This window comes from Lineus longissimus, chromosome 3, assembly GCF_910592395.1.
Source record: "Lineus longissimus chromosome 3, tnLinLong1.2, whole genome shotgun sequence".
Taxonomy (NCBI): domain Eukaryota; kingdom Metazoa; phylum Nemertea; class Pilidiophora; order Heteronemertea; family Lineidae; genus Lineus; species Lineus longissimus.
In genome coordinates, this window is record NC_088310.1 from 28655346 (window position 1) to 28675515 (window position 20170).

General features: G+C 42.5%; 1 protein-coding gene across 4 annotated transcripts in view; it reads left to right on the forward strand.

Annotated features, from left to right (window-relative positions):
* Positions 1-5775: 5775 nt before the first annotated feature.
* The window catches only part of LOC135484571 (ras guanyl-releasing protein 3-like), a 62917-nt gene continuing 48522 nt past the window's right edge, over positions 5776-20170 (forward strand). For 3 of the 4 annotated variants that reach the window (XM_064766175.1, XM_064766177.1, XM_064766179.1), the window contains exons 1-2: positions 13038-13086; positions 13419-14121. In XM_064766175.1, the coding sequence (XP_064622245.1) occupies positions 13464-14121 (658 nt within the window). In that variant the 5' untranslated portion in view covers positions 13038-13086; positions 13419-13463. Of the gene's footprint in view, positions 5840-13037; positions 13087-13418; positions 14122-20170 lie in introns of those variants that run through there. The other variant, XM_064766176.1, reaches the window with a different exon arrangement.

Sequence of the window (20170 nt, forward strand, 5' to 3'; positions counted from 1 at the left end):
TCAGACCTCATCCGATGTTCTGTTCGGTGGGTTTTGGGTTGAATTGGTCAAGGTTATCGAACCTCCAAGTTATGCATGGGCTTTAAAGGTCTATCCCTTGTGAGTAGACTAATGGCCATCATGTCCATTTCATAATTGCCAAGGCCAGTAGCTCCCAGTGAGGCACTGAATCACATCATGAATGTCTAATTTGAGCTCGAGTCTAGAACAGTGCCAGTGGTGAAGTTCAATCGCCAGACTTTTGTTACAATTATAAGTTTGAAGGCCTTAAAACCTGTTAGCAACCAAGTACTACACAGTGTTGTAATGATGATGTGCAGGCCCTCCCTGTCTTTAACTTCAGTGTGGCAGACACCAACAATGAGCAACTTGTCGTTGCCACAATCATCGCAGGTCTGCCGAGAACTTTCGTCCACATGACTTATTTAGTGTTCTGAGCCAATAATGCACCCGGGGGTTACGTACCCTCTGGCCAGAAGTATCCCCACATTGATCCATCTAGTCTGTAATTGACACCTGAAGGCTTCGGCCAGCTATCTGTTTTCAATATTGCTTTACTCTCAATATTCAGCGGGATAAGTTACATCTTTGGTTGAGAGTGAAAACTGTGCCTGGGGGCTGCATGATGTGTGACCCCATGGTGCTACTTGGGGTTACTCATGTCTCCCCGGGGGCTGCATGATGCCACCTTCTACTTGGGGTAACTCGTGTCTCCCCGGGAGCTGCATGATGCCACCTTCTACTTGGGGTAACTCGTGTCTCCCCGGGGGCTGCATGATGCCACCTTCTACTTGGGGTAACTCGTGTCTCCCCGGGGGCTGCATGATGCCACCTTCTACTTGGGGTAACTCGTGTCTCTCCGGGAGCTGCATGATGCCACCTTCTACTTGGGGTAACTCGTGTCTCTCCGGGAGCTGCATGATGCCACCTTCTACTTGGGGTAACTCATGTCTCCCCGGGAGCTGCATGATGCCACCTTCTACTTGGGGTAACTCGTGTTTCTCCGGGAGCTGCATGATGCCACCTTCTACTTGGGGTAACTCGTGTCTCCCCGGGAGCTGCATGATGCCACCTTCTACTTGGGGTTACTCGTGTCTCCCCGGGAGCTGCATGATGCCACCTTCTACTTGGGGTTACTCGTGTCTCCCCGGGAGCTGCATGATGCCACCTTCTACTTGGGGTAACTCGTGTCTCCCCGGGGGCTGCATGATGCCACCTTCTACTTGGGGTAACTTGTGTCTCCCAATGGTGCTTGGGTGTTGGCAAGGGCTGTCTTAACGCCATGTTTGTCCTGCCGTGTAAATCATCTATATGAATACCCGCCGAAGTCAACTTCAAAGTCACGGAGATGAGAAAACCAAAAGTGACCTTTTCCTTTTGATCTCTCGGATAATTTGATTTTGTGTGATAAACGTTGCCGCTGGACTGATTGCGTCTTTGGCCTCAGTCACTCGAGACTGGTCACTTTCAGCCAATAGAAGTTGAGACTGAATGTTGATGTGACGGAGAATGGTCCATTCTCCTCCATCGCCGTTATAAAACATTTCTGTCAAATAATGTTCGGGTATCACATCCCCTCTGAAATCAATAAAGGCCGCCAGAAGCAATCAGTCATTCTCGTTCTGTCTGCAGTATGTTCTTGCAATCACTGGAATCATTGGCACGCCTCGAGTATTCAAACGATTGGTTGCCATAGCAATGGAGGACTACCTCTAAGGGAGAGGGGTACAGGGCATCACCAACCCTGTGGTGGAGCGCTCGGTGAATTGGTAGCCATTCCACCGCACTCGATTTGGCTACTTATCAATATTTAGTGCCAAGAGCATTGTTGGTTATTGCCAAGCATAATTGATGTGTAGTATTTTCAGATGCAGTTACATTGTATACCGTAGGGGTCTTGTCACCAAAGGGGGGCCTGACCTCTCTGAGGGTTTCTTTTTTTAAGCAGAAAGAGGGTTATCAGAATAATGCAAATATCTAAGAAATGTACTTATTCAGTGGTGTCAAATGAACCTCATATAACTACTGGCAGTTGTTTTCATATAACTCTTTTGCTGTTTTATTCCCAAGGATAAGATAACGCTTTCATGTTGATTCTGGCTGCAAAACATTCGCTTAAACAAATCGATATCCCACTTTGCAGTTGATCCCTCTTGTGCCAACAATGTACTTATCTTCCAGTGTCAAGTTAACAAATTCTCACCAATTTGAATGATTCAGTGAAGCAGCGTCCCTGGTGACTGACTTGAAGATGAGCTAGGAGTCTCATGTTGGTGAAGTATTATTGATTGAAGCCTCTTGGGTCATGAGAACTGGAAGATGTGCTCCGCTGTTCTGCCTGTGGTCTGGTAACCAATGCGAAAAAAACCTAGTTCATTTAAATTTGGCAAACCGTCAGTAGGTTGTTCAAAGTGTTGACATTTCTTGGCAATCTTAAAGATTTTTCTGACATTGGGGGAGGGGCGAGCCAGGGAGGCCATTGGATCCACACCTGGTGGGTGAACAGGCCCGAATGAGCAAGAGCAGTTGACTCAAAGTAATCAGTGTCTCAGAGATTTACATGGAACACTGTTCCTAGTATGCCTACAGAACTATATATGGACATACACTGAACAGAGCATGTCACAATTAAACCTGGCCATGTCTATTACCAAGATTGGGGTGAGATAACTGTCTGAAGCCCCAATCACATAGTAAACATATCCTCTTATTCTATTGTGTTCTACAGAAACAGCTAAAGCAAGCAGAAGAAGAGAGGGGAATAGGTTTCTGGTAACAATAGGCTCGCCTAATCGTTTGTGATTGGTGAAATTCAAAGGTGTGAGGAGTGCATTACACCCCTGTAGTTTGAGGAAAGAGTCAGGCGAGTCTATTGTGGCCTGGAGCATACTCATGTGACTGGATACTGTGGTATACTTGGATTTGACCATGACAGTCAACGTTACCCACAAGCTCACACTCAGGTGGGAGCTACATGTCAATGACATGACTTGGTATGGTAGCAAGCATTGGTGACCCTGCCTACACTTGTTGATTGAACAAGGCCGAGAGAGTCAAACATGCAGATAGGCATGATCCTCTCCTCCATCTACCTCAGGCTACGGTGCCTCCTCATGAAATCCCGTACAAAGACTGAACCGCCATACTTAGATTAAATTTCCATGGAACGCATGTAACTGATGATGAATGAGGACGTTTCAATTCCCTGTGGCGTTCTAAGCATGAGGTGGCGTTCATTTCGAACGTAATTTCAATCACATCAGGCGAGATTGAGGTCTTCATCATAATAAGGTGATTTCAATACACTTTCTCAGAGATTCAGCCAGCAAAGTTGACATCATCTCCTTTCAGTTTCATATAGATCTGGGATAGGTACTAGAAGGAGGGCTGAAGATCTCTCATGTTCTAGTTTGGGTCTCGTTGGTCAGAACAGCATGTAGCCAGGATAATGCCGGGCTGGTACTTGTGTTCAGAGTTACTGTAAAAGAGGCTGGTACTTGTGTTCAGAGTTACTCTAAAAGAGGCTGGTACTTGTGTTCAGAGTTACTCTAAAAGAGGCTGGTACTTGTGTTCAGAGTTACTCTAAAAGAGGCTGGTACTTGTGTTCAGAGTTACTCTAAAAGAGGCTGGTACTTGTGTTCAGAGTTACTCTAAAAGAGGCTGGTACTTGTGTTCAGAGTTACTCTAAAAGAGGCTGGTACTTGTGTTCAGAGTTACTCTAAAAGAGGCTGGTATTTGTGTTCAGAGTTACTCTAAAAGAGGCTGGTACTTGTGTTCAGAGTTACTGTAAAAGAGGCCACAAGAACTATACAGACACTTTCACAAGTGTAGTCAAACACCCTCTATACAAAAGCTCTGAAACTATACTTTGGTGCCGGTGTGACAGTTTGGCTGCTCTCTATATTTCAGTGTTTTCACATCAAAGGATAGCTAGAGAAACCAATAGGAGGAAGCATAGAAGAATGGGTTAATCTGTCATTCAGCATCCCACATGAAGGAAACACCCAGAAGTGGAAACACTCCAAATTGTTACACCGCCCCAGCATATTATCTCAAGCTATTCCTCCTTTCACCAGAAATATATGGCTGACAGTACTATTTGTGTCCAATAAGAGGAGACCGTCTAGACAGTTACGATCTTTGAGATGTTGCGTTACTGATCTTGAGATCGAAGATCATGAATTAGAAAGCAGGGAGTAGCTTAGGAAAGTAGACACCCTAGATGAATCAATGATACAATGAGAATTGGGAAACACTCGATGACCTCCATTGGGTTCCTTAGTTCTCTACCCGAGGAGACACAACACTCCAACCTTGATGACTGATCACGAATGACGGGCACTTCTACTGGACATTGATAGTGATTGAGAAACTAGTGGCATGACAGCTTCACGAAATATGTTTTGGTGAAATGTCTTGAAAATGACTTGTGTATGATGATTTAAGACCTCACGCAAGGGAAAGGTGCACGACTAAATGGATGTTGACTAATAGGAAACGCATGATGGCTGACATTGATCAATAGAAAGAGATCACGCGAATCAGGAAGCACTCAATGATGTCGAGCACTCCTAATTGAGGATTCGCCACACTGATCTTGTCTTCATCAAAATAACAAAATGGGAAACATGTGTCTGGCATTCCTTGTGAGGTCTTCTGACTCAAGACTAAATGGCTAGCTTCAGCCAGTTATGTTCCTTGTGAGGTCTTCCGACTCGAGAAAATTTTTTGACTTTGAAAATTTTTCAGAATTTTGAGCTGTCTGAAAGTTGAAAAAATGTCTAAGTCCAAATTTGCAATACCACCACAATACCACCACAGACCCCAGCATCTTTACAATATCACATAGACAGTATCTACATCAGAAGCTACTTCCCACAACATCACATAAACCCATTTTTTACGTCAAGAAAAACCATTAACACCGCCATGATACCTGGGGCCTTTCTTTGCCGGCAAATCCATCAGTCTCCCTCTAATGACTAAGGATGATATCACCAGTTTGTCATTCACCATTGCTCTGGCACTTGTCAGCCATCTTTTTTTCTCTTAAAACAAATGCGAGATCTTTTCCCGGGGGTACTCTCAGATGTTTAACTATCAGTATAGACAAGGTGGGTGTCCTTGATTGTCTTTATGAGATGCATCACACTGAACGCTTCTGCTGGATGATGCATTTGGAAGCAATTGGAGACTAGGTTATGCTTTTCACTCTTTCTGACCAGGATGGTTTTGTAAGCTTTCCAAAAGCCCATCTCCAATTGCCTGCTCTACTGACAGGGACGTAAAACTGAGATTCCTCCGAGTGGTTTCCTATCAGAGCAAGAAATATGGCTCTCAGGCAGAAGACAGAGTCCAAATCCAATAAGACACCAAACCAGAGTGGCAGCAATTGACGTCATCAGCAGTTGGTGTTGTTGTTTGTAGTACAATGTTCTCACGGGCCTTGAAGAGATGACTTTCATGCAAAAAGAGGGTAGCCTATCCAAAATTATCAATTTTGATCCATTTTTCAGCATTTTATGTTAGACATCTAATGGTTAATGTAATGAATTTTTCTCCATGGTTAATTTGAGATAATGGTGTTCATATATTGATCAATCGGTCAGGCCATCGCCATTCTTGGATTCACACGCCGTGTCTATGACAATCGCTACTTAATCAAAATGACAGCCTCGGCGACAGTGTTACACATTGGTAGATATTGAACCGATGCTGGTACAGAATACTTGTCACTTGCTCAACGAGACAGCAATGTATAGCTAGAGCGTGCGCGGAGTGAGTCCCCAGCTGCTGTCTCTATAGGATTAAGCTGGTTGAGAGATACTTTAATCATCTGGTAAGTGCCCAAACTCATTTCTAGATCTTATTTGATCTCCGTGGAATGTTGGTCAATATTTGACCAATCAAATACCATAAATTTTAATTCTGTTTTCTGCTTGCGGTATCGGGACGGTGCGTCTGCATCAGTATGTTTATAACTTCTCCTGTGTACGTTAGATGATAGTCTGTTTATTGCGTGGTTGATGCACCAGTTGGGTTTTTGTGTGACCATGAAGATTCCAGTTCATTGAGCACATGCCGTGTAGTACTCTAGACTTGTCTTCATAGGACAACATGCAATATCAGGACACATGTAATATTGTGACATTGCATCATAATGCTTACAACTTGTCATCTCGGCCCTATGTAACTTGCTGTTATCAGTTGACTGCATAGGTCTTGGATGATTTCTGTTGTGTGATCTTTGGTCTATTTGAAGACCATATTTCATTTGCCGTAAGAGTGGCTTTACATTCTCATTGCATGAAATATCCAACTTGATGACTCATTCAGAGGACACAACAACCTGTCAGACATCAAACACAGCTGTTCTGATTGGAAGTCCATCAGCATATACCAGCCAGGAGACTCTTCCATTGCCCAAGTGGAGATGGAATCTTTCTTTGTGCATAGCTTCATCTGGATTTAGATTAGTAGATCCTGTTTTGCCACCAGGGGTCATTTTTCTGAAAGTCTATTCTCATGAATGCTCTATTTTTTTAAGGTGAAATACACATCAAACGTAGAATAACGTCCTTGGTGGTCAACAGATATTCTCAAGGACGTAGATAATCGTTGCTGTGATCACACAGTTGAACATAGCAATAGATGATCATGGACTGACCATTGGGGAATCATAAAGTGGAGTTTTTCCTTCCCCGCCTTTCAACACATAAAATATGATATCGTCAAACACACTAATCAAGACTAATGGGATGCTAAGGATCCGATGAGATTTGGGATCGCGAGTACACACTCACCACGAAATGAAATGCTCATATCAGAATATCCAAGTGCACATTAATCACAAAGCTAGCAGATGTTAGCTGAAATGATATAGAAGCGTTTCAGCTGCTAATAATGCAAAAATATAGTCGTTTAATGATTTCAGTTATTGTTTGCTGCCCTCTTGTGCGGACAGTGGTTGTGTTTACATCAAAGTGATTGAGAGGCCTTTTCTGTGATATCCTGGTTTGAGTTAAATGAGGGGAATGGTCTTTCTTAGGGACATAGCCAAAAAAAGCAGGTTCTCAAAATAAAAGTCAACAACAACTCATTTTTGCTCACGCCACTTCCTTGCCAGTGTTCAGTATTCACCACACTCTCTCCATCAATGACGTGTGTTCATGTCAGTCGATGCCTCACTTCAGTCAATTGCTCGACTCCATAAACAAATACTCTAATTGCTTGTTTTGTTTTGATGCACCGAGTCACAAAGGCAGAGCTATTAAATTTTCATTGCATACATTAGTCTGGTCGGAAACATTCACTATGAACAGCAGTTATAAAACAAATTTGGAATGACGTTTCAGTCTGGTTTTACTTTGGTGTAGGATACGAACGAGTGAGCAAGGTTTGACGTCACCAAGTTGTGCGGGACAATGGGTTAGAGACTGCCATATTGAATCATAGCACATTGATGGTGGATAGCTGTTACATTTGAACAGTTGTGTCATTTCTCTCAAGAAATCAGCCAGAAGTTCTATTATCGAGAGGAGTGGTTGTAAGAATGAAAGAGGCTATCGACATTAGGACTCGCACCTCTGCCATGAACAGCAAGGGGAGGGCCTCCAGTTATCATCAAACCTTTGGCCTGGCACAAAATAGGTTGAATGTTAAAGTAAGTAAGTCTGGTAAAAGAACAGACAGTGGCTTAGCACAGATTCAAACACAGCTGGCCAACAAAAGGAGAAGATAAGAAACCTGGCCCTGTAATCCCATCGTACCATTTAAGGATCCCCTCAGCCCGGATAGAAATGGGTTAATATTCCCTCGTCAAACTGATCAGATTCATCTTCTTTCATTAGGTTATCTTGCAATAGAAGATTTCTCTTGATTACTCCTAATTGCTTATGCTAATTGCCCTCACTAATTGCCAGGAGTATGAAGGGTTGTGTCTGAATGGCTTATTCAGGTTTCTGCGCTCGGCAGGAGGTTGCCATATGAGACTGTCAGTGATTTATGGAAAAGTGCTGTAATAAACCAACATAATTGTTATGGTTTCGTCCAGAATGATTGCTTCAGAAATAAATGCTCCTATTTCATCATAGCTAATCATCAGACTTGGAATAAGACTGAAATAAGAAGTATCCTCCGGAAAAAAACTGGCAGCTTTTTGTACACCAGTAGCGCTTCTCACTGACCTCGGTCTGTCTAAAAGCTGCCATCATACTGTGTATGTCTCTGTTAATTGTGAACAGTACTGTAGACAGACAGAGTCATGAAACCTCATATCATCCGTGGTCCAGAAACGCGATGAAGGTAAAGAACCCTGGGCTTGGCAGTTTGCAGCATGAAAAAAACTGGCCAGGAACACACCGGGAATGATCACGAGGTTTTTCTGCGGGAGATTGTTAGTGATCAGGCGACATTGCTTGAAGCCATTAGTCATGTGATCAAAGTGACAGTGGTCACATTATTGACGGTCGAGAAGCCAACAATGTGATGATGATTCGTCAAAGGAGTCGTTAGGAAAAAGACCAAATGACTATCAGTGTGGACGTCATGAAGTGATAGAATGAAAGAACAGGAATAGCCTGATCTGTCTGCATCATGATTCAGGTTGAACTTTGTTGTTCTGAATGGACGAAAAACCCTGAAACATTCAATGTTTGACTTCAGAGATGTTCTGGTTGGGTGAAAGAACCTAGATATTCAATGATCTGCCCAGAGGATGTCTTCAAAGATGTTGGATGATCGCAACTGGAAAAGTTACAGGAGATTGGTAATGTCATGATTGGGAAGGTCTTTCCTAACTATTTTGGAAATCTTTAAAAGTAGAAAGGAGAGATTTATTGCAAAATGTGACACAACTATTTCCAAGTAGTGCAAAAAACTATTTGTGACTGAAAGAAAAATCATACAGCTAATTCTGAAAACTCAAAAGACCCTCCCTGGGATTTGAACCTATGGTCTGTGGGTTGTCAGTCCACTGCTCTGCTGACTGAGCCATTGAGGCCAGCTGATCTTTGAAGAGAACTAACTTGATGTCTTTCCCATAAAACCAGTCTTCCAACATAAAGTTTATACTGATTGGCATCACTTGGCTTTAAACGGGTGAAGTTTGTGCTAAGAAAAATGAAACTACCATATGACTTTCCTGTGGGGCTTAAGCCAAACTATCTTGATTACTTTCAGAAGGGTTAATCTGTTGTGTTTAGACTAGAATCAAAGCTTCTAGCCAACATCTTCTTAGCGGCAGACCAGACAACATAAGCCTCAGGGATGAGCACTGAAAATCCTTCTCTTCTCATCACTATTCATAGACTTTTAATCATTTTTCCAGTCAATTTCCCAAACGGGGGTAACCATGGTACGAGTGATATATTCCATCCTATCTGTTTGATGGTTAAAGGCATACTTCAAGTTAATCGACAATTAGTGAGTACTTTAGTGATGAGTGATGCTCACTATCCAGATTGTACTGGTTGGATGTGCATGGATTAGGGAAGGTGTTATGCTGATCCGTGTCATCTAGTCATGACGTGTCTATATTGGGACTCTTTATGGCCCAAGATGGCAAGAGTGAGACATTCACAGAGACAATGACTGATGAGACGACTGGTAGCCAATGGTTCATACAGGACTGTCGTTGTCACTTTCCAGTTTCCAGGCTCGCTAGATGTTTAATTTCAAACCTTCTAATTGCTCTGTTTATTAAAAGATATTCCGCCCCTCGTACTTTCAACCTGGCCAAATCTCTGTGAAGTTACCAACCCGAAGTGACCTTGAAAATTTCCAATGTCAAATGAAGCTAATAACAATTTTGATTGCCTTGCTGCGGCGGTTAGCGTCCAGGGTCCCTTGTCTCAGCTGCATGCTGCTAGAGCTTATTGCACTACGGTACCTAACTTAAAGTCTAAGTAAACCATCTCCTCTTTCAAATGAAGTGACTTTTTATCATTTATGTGTGGGGTTTAGGTAGAGTTTAGTTATGGATGAAGGATTTTTGAGATAATTGAGTCGAGATGTTTGCCTCCCAGGCAAATGGAATGTTCGTTCATGACTACAAAAGTTTGCTCCAATTGGAATCTAGTTCATTTTGTGAGTCCCAACTTTTGGATTTTTCTGTAGGAACCCATATTTCATGAGATAAGTTATTCAGACAATATGCACCTTTTGTGAGAGGCATTGATGCAGGCTCTAGGCTCCTTACTCTTACCAGCCAAGAGACTGGTTGAGCCGCACTTAACGATCAAACTCTTAACTTGAAATCACAACGCTGAAAAATCTCATCTTTACCCTTTAAAGGTTTCTTGTGTACTCTAGTAAAGTACACCGCCAACCTTGTGAAGATGATGTGGCCAAATGACTTACGAGCTGTCTCGTGCAGCCATCTTATCCTCTGGCCCACATCCCCCTGTCGTACACACGCTACTTTATTGAGTGTCGCCTCTTTATTGAGTGGGACGGATGAAGAAAGACAGAGTCGCTTTCGTCTGACTAGATGACATCTCTCATCTCTAATTGCGTATGTTAATGGCCGACAAATATCTTCAATTGAAGATCACTTGGGCTCATTAACTTGATGTGGAGTGTTTTGTAGCTTTGGTGGAGCATTTATGGAGCATTTCGGTGGGCATTTCGGTGGGCATTTCGGTGGGCATTTCGGTGGGCATTTCGGTGAGCATTTCGGTGGGCATTTCGGTGAGCATTTCGGTGGGCATTTCGGTGAGCATTTCGGTGGGCATTTCGGTGGGCATTTCGGTGGGCATTTCGGTGAGCATTTCGGTGAGCATTTCGGTGGGCATTTCGGTGGGCATTTCGGTGGGCATTTCGGTGGGCATTTCGGTGGGCATTTCGGTGGGCATTTCGGTGGGCATTTCGGTGGGCATTTCGGTGGGCATTTCGGTGGGCATTTCGGTGGGCATTTCGGTGGGCATTTCGGTGGGCATTTCGGTGGGCATTTCAGTGTGGTGCGGAGCCTTTGCCAGCTTGAAGTGGCTTGTGGGGGTTGATGCTTTTCTTTAGGCAGACGGAAAAGATGGCATTGTTGTCTGGTGTCTCTGATTGATTATAAAGTGAATTTTATCATGACTTTAGTGAATTTCTCGAGTTTGTCACTGTATGGTTTTAGCCATTTCACAATGGTAGACAAGCTGGTATTCCGGCCGGACATGCGATGATGCATGCTACCGCAGGCCACCGGCCCCCATGACGTCATGCCGATGTTATGTAGGACATGATGTTATTGCCGTGAATGACGCTGCTGAAATTTATAGTGAACTGCCTCCCGCTCCCCCCCCCATGTAAAGTGCTTGTCGGAGCAATAGCTTATAATGGACTTTCATCTTTTTCCTGATTTGTCTATGCCCTTGAAACAAACAACAAAAAGTGCTTGTCACCATACAAATTACACATTACAAATGGTTTATTGTCGTCCTAATATTGATGGCGTCTAATGTGTATCATTGAGAACACTGCAACAAATTTTCCACGAATTGATCCACGTTCTTGAAATCTCTCCAGATTTACAGAAAAACGTGTTCATTAACCGGAATCGAGGAAGAGGAGGTGGTTTTGTAATCGATAGATCCAAGTAATGAGTAATGTTTGCTAAGTAGCTCAAGTCCTGCAACAATAACAATATGCCCGAACAGGTGATTACACCGACTGTTATGATTATCGTTAGATTCTTTACAATGGATATTGCTGTTTATTCAACTATATCGCATGGTTTTTGCGCACGTGATATAGTTTCATGGTTTTACAGTAAGATTTGACCAGCTGCAAAAATGACATTCTTGATCTCATTGTTCTTACAAGTTTGATTTCCCTCCTCTCGAACTGCAAGTCTCTAACAAGACGTGAAACATCTGATCAAAATAACAACATCCCTTGCCTCAAGGGAAAGATGAAATAAAATATCTCACTGTTGTGCTCGGGGATATGATATGGACTTGCTCAGATTTCAAGATGAATAATTCCAATATTGTCTGGAGACTCTCTGAGATGACGTATAATCTTTTCATAATGTAAAGAAATTTCACCCGAAACCACAGACAGTTTCAGGAATATGAAAGTGATATAAAATGTTCAATAAAGACTTTCACTCCTGGCGTTCTGCTTTGATGTTGTTCACTAAGTGTAATACTACTGATAATCTCTTAGTCTTCAAAACTTTATGATGCACATTTCTCAAGGGTAAATTAACAATTTCATCATTATTTTCCTGGGTCTGGCCTTGTGGGTGAAGTCTGTGCTTACATACAGAAGAAGAAGTATTTGGCACTTTCTGTACAAAAGAAACCTAAAGAACATATCTCTAAGTCAATTGTTATCTTTTGTACTTTTAAAAATGAAATGATTTCATATAATCAAAGTCGGCCCTCATATCACCAAGACCCACATCTATGTACATTTACTGTTGTAAGTGTTCTACTAAACCCAGCCAAGCTGAGCTGAAAGAAGCAGACAAATCTATCTGGAGGAGATCATTACTGGTTGCATTTCTTTGGTTTCTCCAAAGCTTTGATTGAATTATCACTTAGATGGTACAGGATTGCCATTACAGGGGATGTTTTATGTTGTGCAAGGCAAGAGAAGGACTGTTTGGAAAATAACAATTTGGTGCTTTCACACAGCTGATATAAAACACTGCCAGTCCAAACCTTACCAATCTGAATAACAATAAGAACTTGATGACGCTCTTCAGATCTCCCACAAGGGGTTAAGAAGTCATGGCATTTCAAATATTCATGACATCCTTTATTATTTGATAATACTATGATCGTTTCCTGCCAGAATTGTATAATCACTGATCTGACATCACAGCGCAATCTTGCGGTGAGGTACTAGCAATGCTAACGGACCAATCAATCAATATTGTTTAAAAAGACAGCCGAATTATAGCGATTAAGGTTCGCGTGTATCGCAGTACGAGAAATGTGACGAATATTGATCCGGCGCCAGATCGCACCACGACAGTATGCCACTCGGAGGTGAAGACCTGCATCGCGATGATCAAACTTGCTGTTGTTATAACGGCCAAGACGGTCTTCTCAACAGAATCTGATTTGTACGAGATTAGCGGATCTTTCATCGGTGAAGACATTTGCTGGATTATTGTTTGTGATGCGTCAGGAAGTGGTGCTTTGGATTGGATGATGTTGAAGTGGTTGTTTTGGTGATTGTTATCGAGCGAGATTGAACGCGTTGGGTCCTTCGTGAACAGGTTGTCTAAATGATCGAGAAGCGAAACGTCTGTCTTCGTTTGCATTTTCTTGATGTTTCTCAAGGAAATCCTGGGGATATTACTAAATCATGTGTAATGTTTGCTACAGGAACAAGAAAATATAGATCAATCCTTAAGGTTAGTCCACTTGTTTTTCCAACATTTCTTCCTTATCGATAATAAACATTTGTTTGTTTTTCAGGGTGTTGTGATCACATGATGGCTACAGGCCAACACGACCATTGATATGGCCGACAGTCCTAAAACCAAGAAAAAATCTGACCGAGATGAAGCCAAAGGGAGCAGTCCACGCGGAGGGCGACAAGCGTCCTTCGACAAGGAGGAGAGCCCAAAGTCAAAGAAATCAAACACCGGCGAAAAAACCAAATGGAGTTTACCCAGTTTACCGAGTTTGCCGAGCTTTTTACCCGAGAGTCCGAAAAACCAGAAACCTCCAGCATCGGCTACTGAGGAAAGACACGTCTTCAGTCTGCTTCACGGAAGTCCTAAGATACGGAAGTCGTACAGCGAGGATCGGAATCAGTTGGGAGGGTGTGAGAGTCCAAATAAGAAATCTGAGAGCCCGAAGAATAAGAAACATGAAGAGAAAGCCCGCTTCAGTTTACTAGATAGTCCCAAGACTAAGAAAGGTTCCTTTGATGAAACAAAGTCCAAAAACTCTGATAGTCCAAAGTCTGGGAGCCCAAAGAGTAAGAAGGTTTCCTTGGATGAGACTAAATCAAAAGGATCGGAAAGTCCGAAATCAGATAGGTGGCGTTTCAATCTGTTGGATAGTCCGAAGAAGGCAGGTGCTTTTGAAAAGGATAGTGAAAGGACTAAGTCTTTATCTTCTTTGTCGTTGAGTCCCAGGTCGAAGAAGTCCTCGACACAAGATGGGAGATATGGTGAGTAAAGCTTTGATTACATGGTGTCATTTCTGGTGGTTTTGATGTCAAGACTCATCGTAGCTTTCTTATGTGTACAGTGAGTCTGCATGTGTAAAGTGAAACATGTAACCCTGAACAGTCATTTGCTTCTATAACATTCTCTTTATTATATGTTTCATGTCCATGTGTTTTCTTTCTCAGAAACTAATAACCTTTCTGCCAGAAGTCAAAACTGTGGAAAGGAGGTACTTTTCCTTAAGTGTGATAAACCTATCATCTCATTGGCATGACATGAGTCCATATGATATAAAACCTGGCCCTTTTGTTCCCACTTCTGCTGATCATTCCATAATGCTTGTGAGGCAGACTCTAAGGGGTTAACAAGGCTGCTTCATCCCTACTGGCATCCACAGCTTTGACATCCAACTCAGGGTGACTTCTTATGGCCGATAATGGCCTCTACCGTCACATTACTCTCACTTAATGGCTCACAAACATCACTTCAAGACTTTCGGGAATACTTTTTTCCTGCGTTGGTGACAACAGGTTTTTATCATTCAGGTATCTGTGGTTGAACACGTCCGACACTAAAACAAAGCTGGTTGGTATTTTCATTATTTCATGTTGGAGCTTTTTATAAGGTGAAAACAGGTCTGGTAGCACAAAGATCAAACTCTGGTGACTATCTGAATCTTTGGAGCTGCATAGCCCTGAAGTCAACAACATTGCTGGTGTTTAACTCCTGGGTTAGAATCCCGAATTGGTGTCTTTAGTTGTACTGACGGGTATTCTAGGAACTAAAAACTCTAGATCTCTGCAACATGATTAAGAAGGCAAGGTGCCTTGGATCTGCTCTTGGCAGTTATCACACCAGGGTGATGACGGACTCATCTCTCTCTTCAAGGTTCCACTGGCATGGTTGGTGGGGCAGCATTCCTTTAGAGCCTTTCTTACCAACCTATTTCCTTTGATGTAATGCTGGCTTGATAGCTCTTAACCACCCATGATTATAGGACTGAGCCACAGCCTCCTACAACGACACATCCATGCCATTTGATATTCTAGAATTACTTATTAGTCTGAAACCAATGTAAATGGCATCCCACACACATGTCAACGGAATAATTGTAGAGAAAATAACCTCTGCACACCAGGGTTTGAGAGGGTTATAATGGCCTCATCCATCATTGTGGAGTGACTTGGTGCGCTCCTCTGACCACAGGTTGGAGGTTGTGATCTGATCCCAAACGTAAACACGTCCTTGATGATGGCCCTTCTCAAGTTGAAAGTAGATTTCGCCCGTTCATAATTGGCTCGGTGACATGGGTGCAGTACTATGACCACAGGTTGGAGGTTGTGGTCGTGATTGTATGTAAACACGTCCTTGATGATGGCCCTTCTCAAGGTGAAAGCAGATTTTGCCTGTTCATAATTGGCTCGGTGACAGGGGTGCGGTACCATGACCACAAGTTCAAAATCTGAAAAATTTTCAAGGCCCAAATTTTTGGGGTGTTGATTATGTTTCTTCATTTTGAGCAGAAAAAAAAACTAGAGAAAAAAAAATTTGGACTTTAAAATTTTTTTCAACTTCATGTCATTGCTCTCAGAGTGATTTCTGTCAGCAACCTTGGCGATCACAAACAAAGCCACTTATCTCATGATCTGTACTTGCAATCACTTCATCGAAATGTCAGAGGAAGCTGCCAGTCTTATAATGACACTAATTATACGTTTAGGAGTTATGCCAAACAGCTTCAGATAGCTGATTATACCTTCCACGACAATTTGGCTCCTGTAATTGGTGAGTGCATTCTCAGAGTGATATCCACTCACTCGGCAATCATCTTGCTCACCCGGCATAACCAGGAAACTGCTAATCTCGATATGAAAATCACTGCATCGCAAGTCAGGGGGTTCAAGCACTCCGCTGTAGCATTATAGATAAGACAATACAGGCTTTCCTTACACAGACACTCATCTTGTCAAGTGTTCTCCAAGCTGACACTGACAGCCCACAGTTGATTTAAAATCTGCATGTGATTGCTGTTGTGGTAATGCACCAGGAATTTGACCAGGATTTTGACATCGAATCCAAAGCAAGGGCAAGTGTGAGCTTGGAAAGCCACACGTGTGTAGATCGGAATCTGTCAACTTGAATTTTGTCTTGAGACCTCAAGATTCCCCAGAACCAGATAGTAGTTAGAATCACTTAAGATACTTGAGACTTTAGGAGGACATACCTAATCAGACCTCACCAGACAAGATCATCACTTCAACTAACCAAGGTGGAAGACCAGCCTCCCTCACCATTTCTAATTGTCTTCCATCAGCGATGTAAATAGGCTTGTCATTTTCCTAGGAAACCAATCACCAAGACATCCCAGTCGTCCTTGTGGAGTGTCAACCGTCTCACCATGAACACATCCTTGGTATTCCGACAGTGTCTTGCTAATTCACTTATGGTAATGGCCGGTGGCGGGATTAAGGATTAGGGATGCTGATTCCACATCTTACATTGTCTGCGATTCCTGTGGCGAGTATGGCTTGTAAATATTAGCAAGATCTATGATTGACTTTTTCAAGGAACCCTAAGAGGACACGTTGGCCCGAGACACTGTCTGGTTCTGTAATCTTCCCCCCTGACTAAAGTCATGACCTCGGACCGAATGGTTGTCTGGGTAAATGTCAAGATCCGCCAATGGAATTCACTCTGACAGCAATGAGCAATCCAGCTGAATGTACAGGAGCTGTCTTCATTGCCTTGGAAGGTGATAATGACCTGCTAACCTGTGTACATGAGTCAAACAACTCAATGACCCTTGCTTGGCATTGTGGTGCTATCTAAGTATATGGTGTACTGGGTCTGATAACGTTAGCTTAGCTACCGACTTGGCCAACTTACCAAACTCAAAGATGCTGAGTACTATCGTCATATTGTGCGTGTTAATGCTAATTTGCTGGAAACAGAACACATGGCTGCGTTGTCATCAACTTCCACAGATCCTGTTACTATTGGTAATCTATATCAGGCCTTAAAAACATCCAAGAGGAATAGAATCCTGCTAGTTACAGGAGTTGAGTTGGCAGTTTTCTTGTGGGTGGAAATGACAGCCCACGTAAGATTAGACAGATAGGTTAACAATCTGTATTGTGAAGGATTCCATGAGATGAGGATCAAGTTGAGCTAGTTTGGTCTGATATTGGCAGTGGTGATGTAGTGTTCTGGTTCGTAAAGGTAGATTAGGTTCAAGGCTTCCGGGAGCTGCTTGTGATGTCTCTCAAACTGATCTGCAACTTGGGAGCACAGAGCAGTGTGCAGCCCACAAACTTTGGATTTCATTGGACACCTATCCACCATACTACCACACTCACTCCTATATACCACCTGGTGCTTTCATGGATTCAGGTTGAAACACATCAAAATCACTATAAAATGGTTTAGAAACGAAAGAAGAAGATGTTTGAACAATAAGGGAACTATGACTTCAAAGAGTAAATCAATTTCAACTCATATCAGAATAGTGCTCGCCTAAGTTCAAGTGCAATCGCTGTATGCCAATGTCGACCGTATTTGAACCTCACAAATTATATTTGCGCAGATCTCCAATTGAATAAGCCAAGCGGCCTTTCCCAATCAACTCTTTGATCAGTATGAATAGCATGTCACCCGGGGGAAATTATTTGTTACTGCGTGAAATAAACTACTTCTCTGATTTCTACATGCAGTTCAAATGGAAGAAAAGGTTTGAGCTGGTCTTACACTCAAATCTGATGGGGTTCATTGCCCTACAAGTTTACTGCAAATGATGTAAGTGGTTTGGAAGAGATTCAGAAGCCAAGGCATTCCAACCATTTCGTCACCACAATCCCGATGTATGAGGCATGTTTGGTTGTAACCCGACGTATTTCTAGTTGTTTCATGACTTTCTGCTATTTTTTCTTTTATCCTGCTGCACAATCTTTCCTTTGCCTCTCCTATAAAGTATTTTTGTTAAAACTCGCTGTTTGTGGATGCACAGCTGCATAAAGGAGTAGAAAGGAGCCAGACATGCACTGTTGACTCAGAGTAGTAGAGGATAGTATGCTCCCCTCTCATCTCAAAGCTTTGTTGTCTGTACCTGAATGTCACTTTCATGTGGCCTATTATTAGTCGCAGACTCGTTGCAAGTTCCTTGCTTCAATTCATGTGGACCAGTGTACGATGACCAGTGGTGGTTTGCAGGGACAGAACAAATGAGTCCAATGAACCAGTGAGTGACCTAACTATACTTTCATGGTGAAGAGAAATTGGGTTACTGGAGAGACGAACCCTGCAATACTGTCTGCGCCCAAAGTTCAGTCACCTAAAACCTCTTTATCATCGGTTTATACCAACTGCTCTCATCTGCAGCATATTCTATTGATGAAGTAGTAACCTATTCGATCAGGACGAGCAAGGCAAGATATTAGCAAGTATAATACACGATGATATATACTCACATTACATAATATGGACCAAATCACATCTCCATAGCAAGGAGAGTTTTGATTATGGGACAAACAACCCTTACAGTGTCTGCGTCCCCGCCAACCATTCATTCAAATGAAGTGACTGCCCGTGCTTATATATGGAAAGCTCTCCATCAGGAACAACTGCTAGATATTGTTGATCAAGTAGGTATATCGATCTGCGGCAACGAACCGATCGATACCGACAGATTCCATGGGTAAATGGTTTTCGGAGGCAGACAGTGATGAGACGATGTAGCCCTAGCTTAGACTAGCACAATCAGACAGTTGTGAGAGGAGGTTGTTAGTCTCGTCCAGACTCAGACAATCAGGTGATATGCACTTTTGGCGATTCTGATTCTTCGAGCTGGATGATTGAGTATGTGTTGTGGTTCCCATTGTTAATATGGAAGTAAATTTTTGGGACTTAGGCAGATTTACATTATGCCTAAATCAAACAAATGTGACTGAGGAACATTGGACTCTTTGATATGCCTAAGTCATGGCTTTCTTAAATCAAATTGCCAAAGTCAGACAGAAAAATGTCTAAGTCGCATTTGAGTATTTGTCAAACTGCCTGGGTCATCTTGACTTGGCTCCTGATATATTTGTGACCCGTCACAGCAAAACCAGGCGCATGTCGCACAGAAGATGAGCCTAAATGACACCAGGAGATAATGGAAGAAATTGATGTGCTCATATTTCACAATAGGCAGACAATAGAGAAATGAACAAACAGTCCGTCTCAACCTGCCAAGCTCAGAGCGACATGCGACTGGTTTTGCTGGAACGGGTCACATTTATCATCAAGAAATTCACCTATTTTCTGAATTTAAAAAGCCAAGTGCAAAACTTAGAAGTCGTGTTTGCAAACAAGCAGGGCAGAAAACCAATGGGTTAATCTTCATCTCTGTAACTTATATGAGAAACGTGTCATATCCTTGTAGGAAATCGCCTCGCGATCATTAAACACATTCTCCACGACAACTTCCTGTTGATGTTTAAAATCCTGCTTATTTAGCCACAAGATGCTTCCTTGTTGACAATTATTATTCAGGTTAACTGTTCAACAAAAAATATTGGTGCGAAGGTCTTGGGCAAATCTTGTTTTTGCACCAATTAAAATGTCGCTTGTGATATCGTTGGTGTATTTCAGAATGTTTTCATGATTTTTCAAAACGCGCTGACAAAATAATGTCCCTGAGGAGACTTTTTCAAGATGCCAAGGGTCGGAAAAGGCTGCGTCGGTTTTGCACCAATTAAAATATAATGTCCCTGTGAATATCTGCTGACATAAAAACCTTGATTGTGTATTTCAAAATGTCATAATGATTTTGAAAGGTGATTGCAGAATGTCCCTGGGATATTAAACTATTTTAGGTCAGGCTCCGCTTTTTACGCCAATTAAAACTTTCGACGTTGACTTGTCACTGTGGCCAATCTGACGAGAAGGAAGCGACCTTTACGACTGTCTTATTTGTTATGAAGGGGTGGCACAGACTAGAGGCTGAGATATAACCTTATTGGGAGTGGACGTTTTCCTGGAGAATTGACCACCTGTTGTATTTAGAAAATTGGT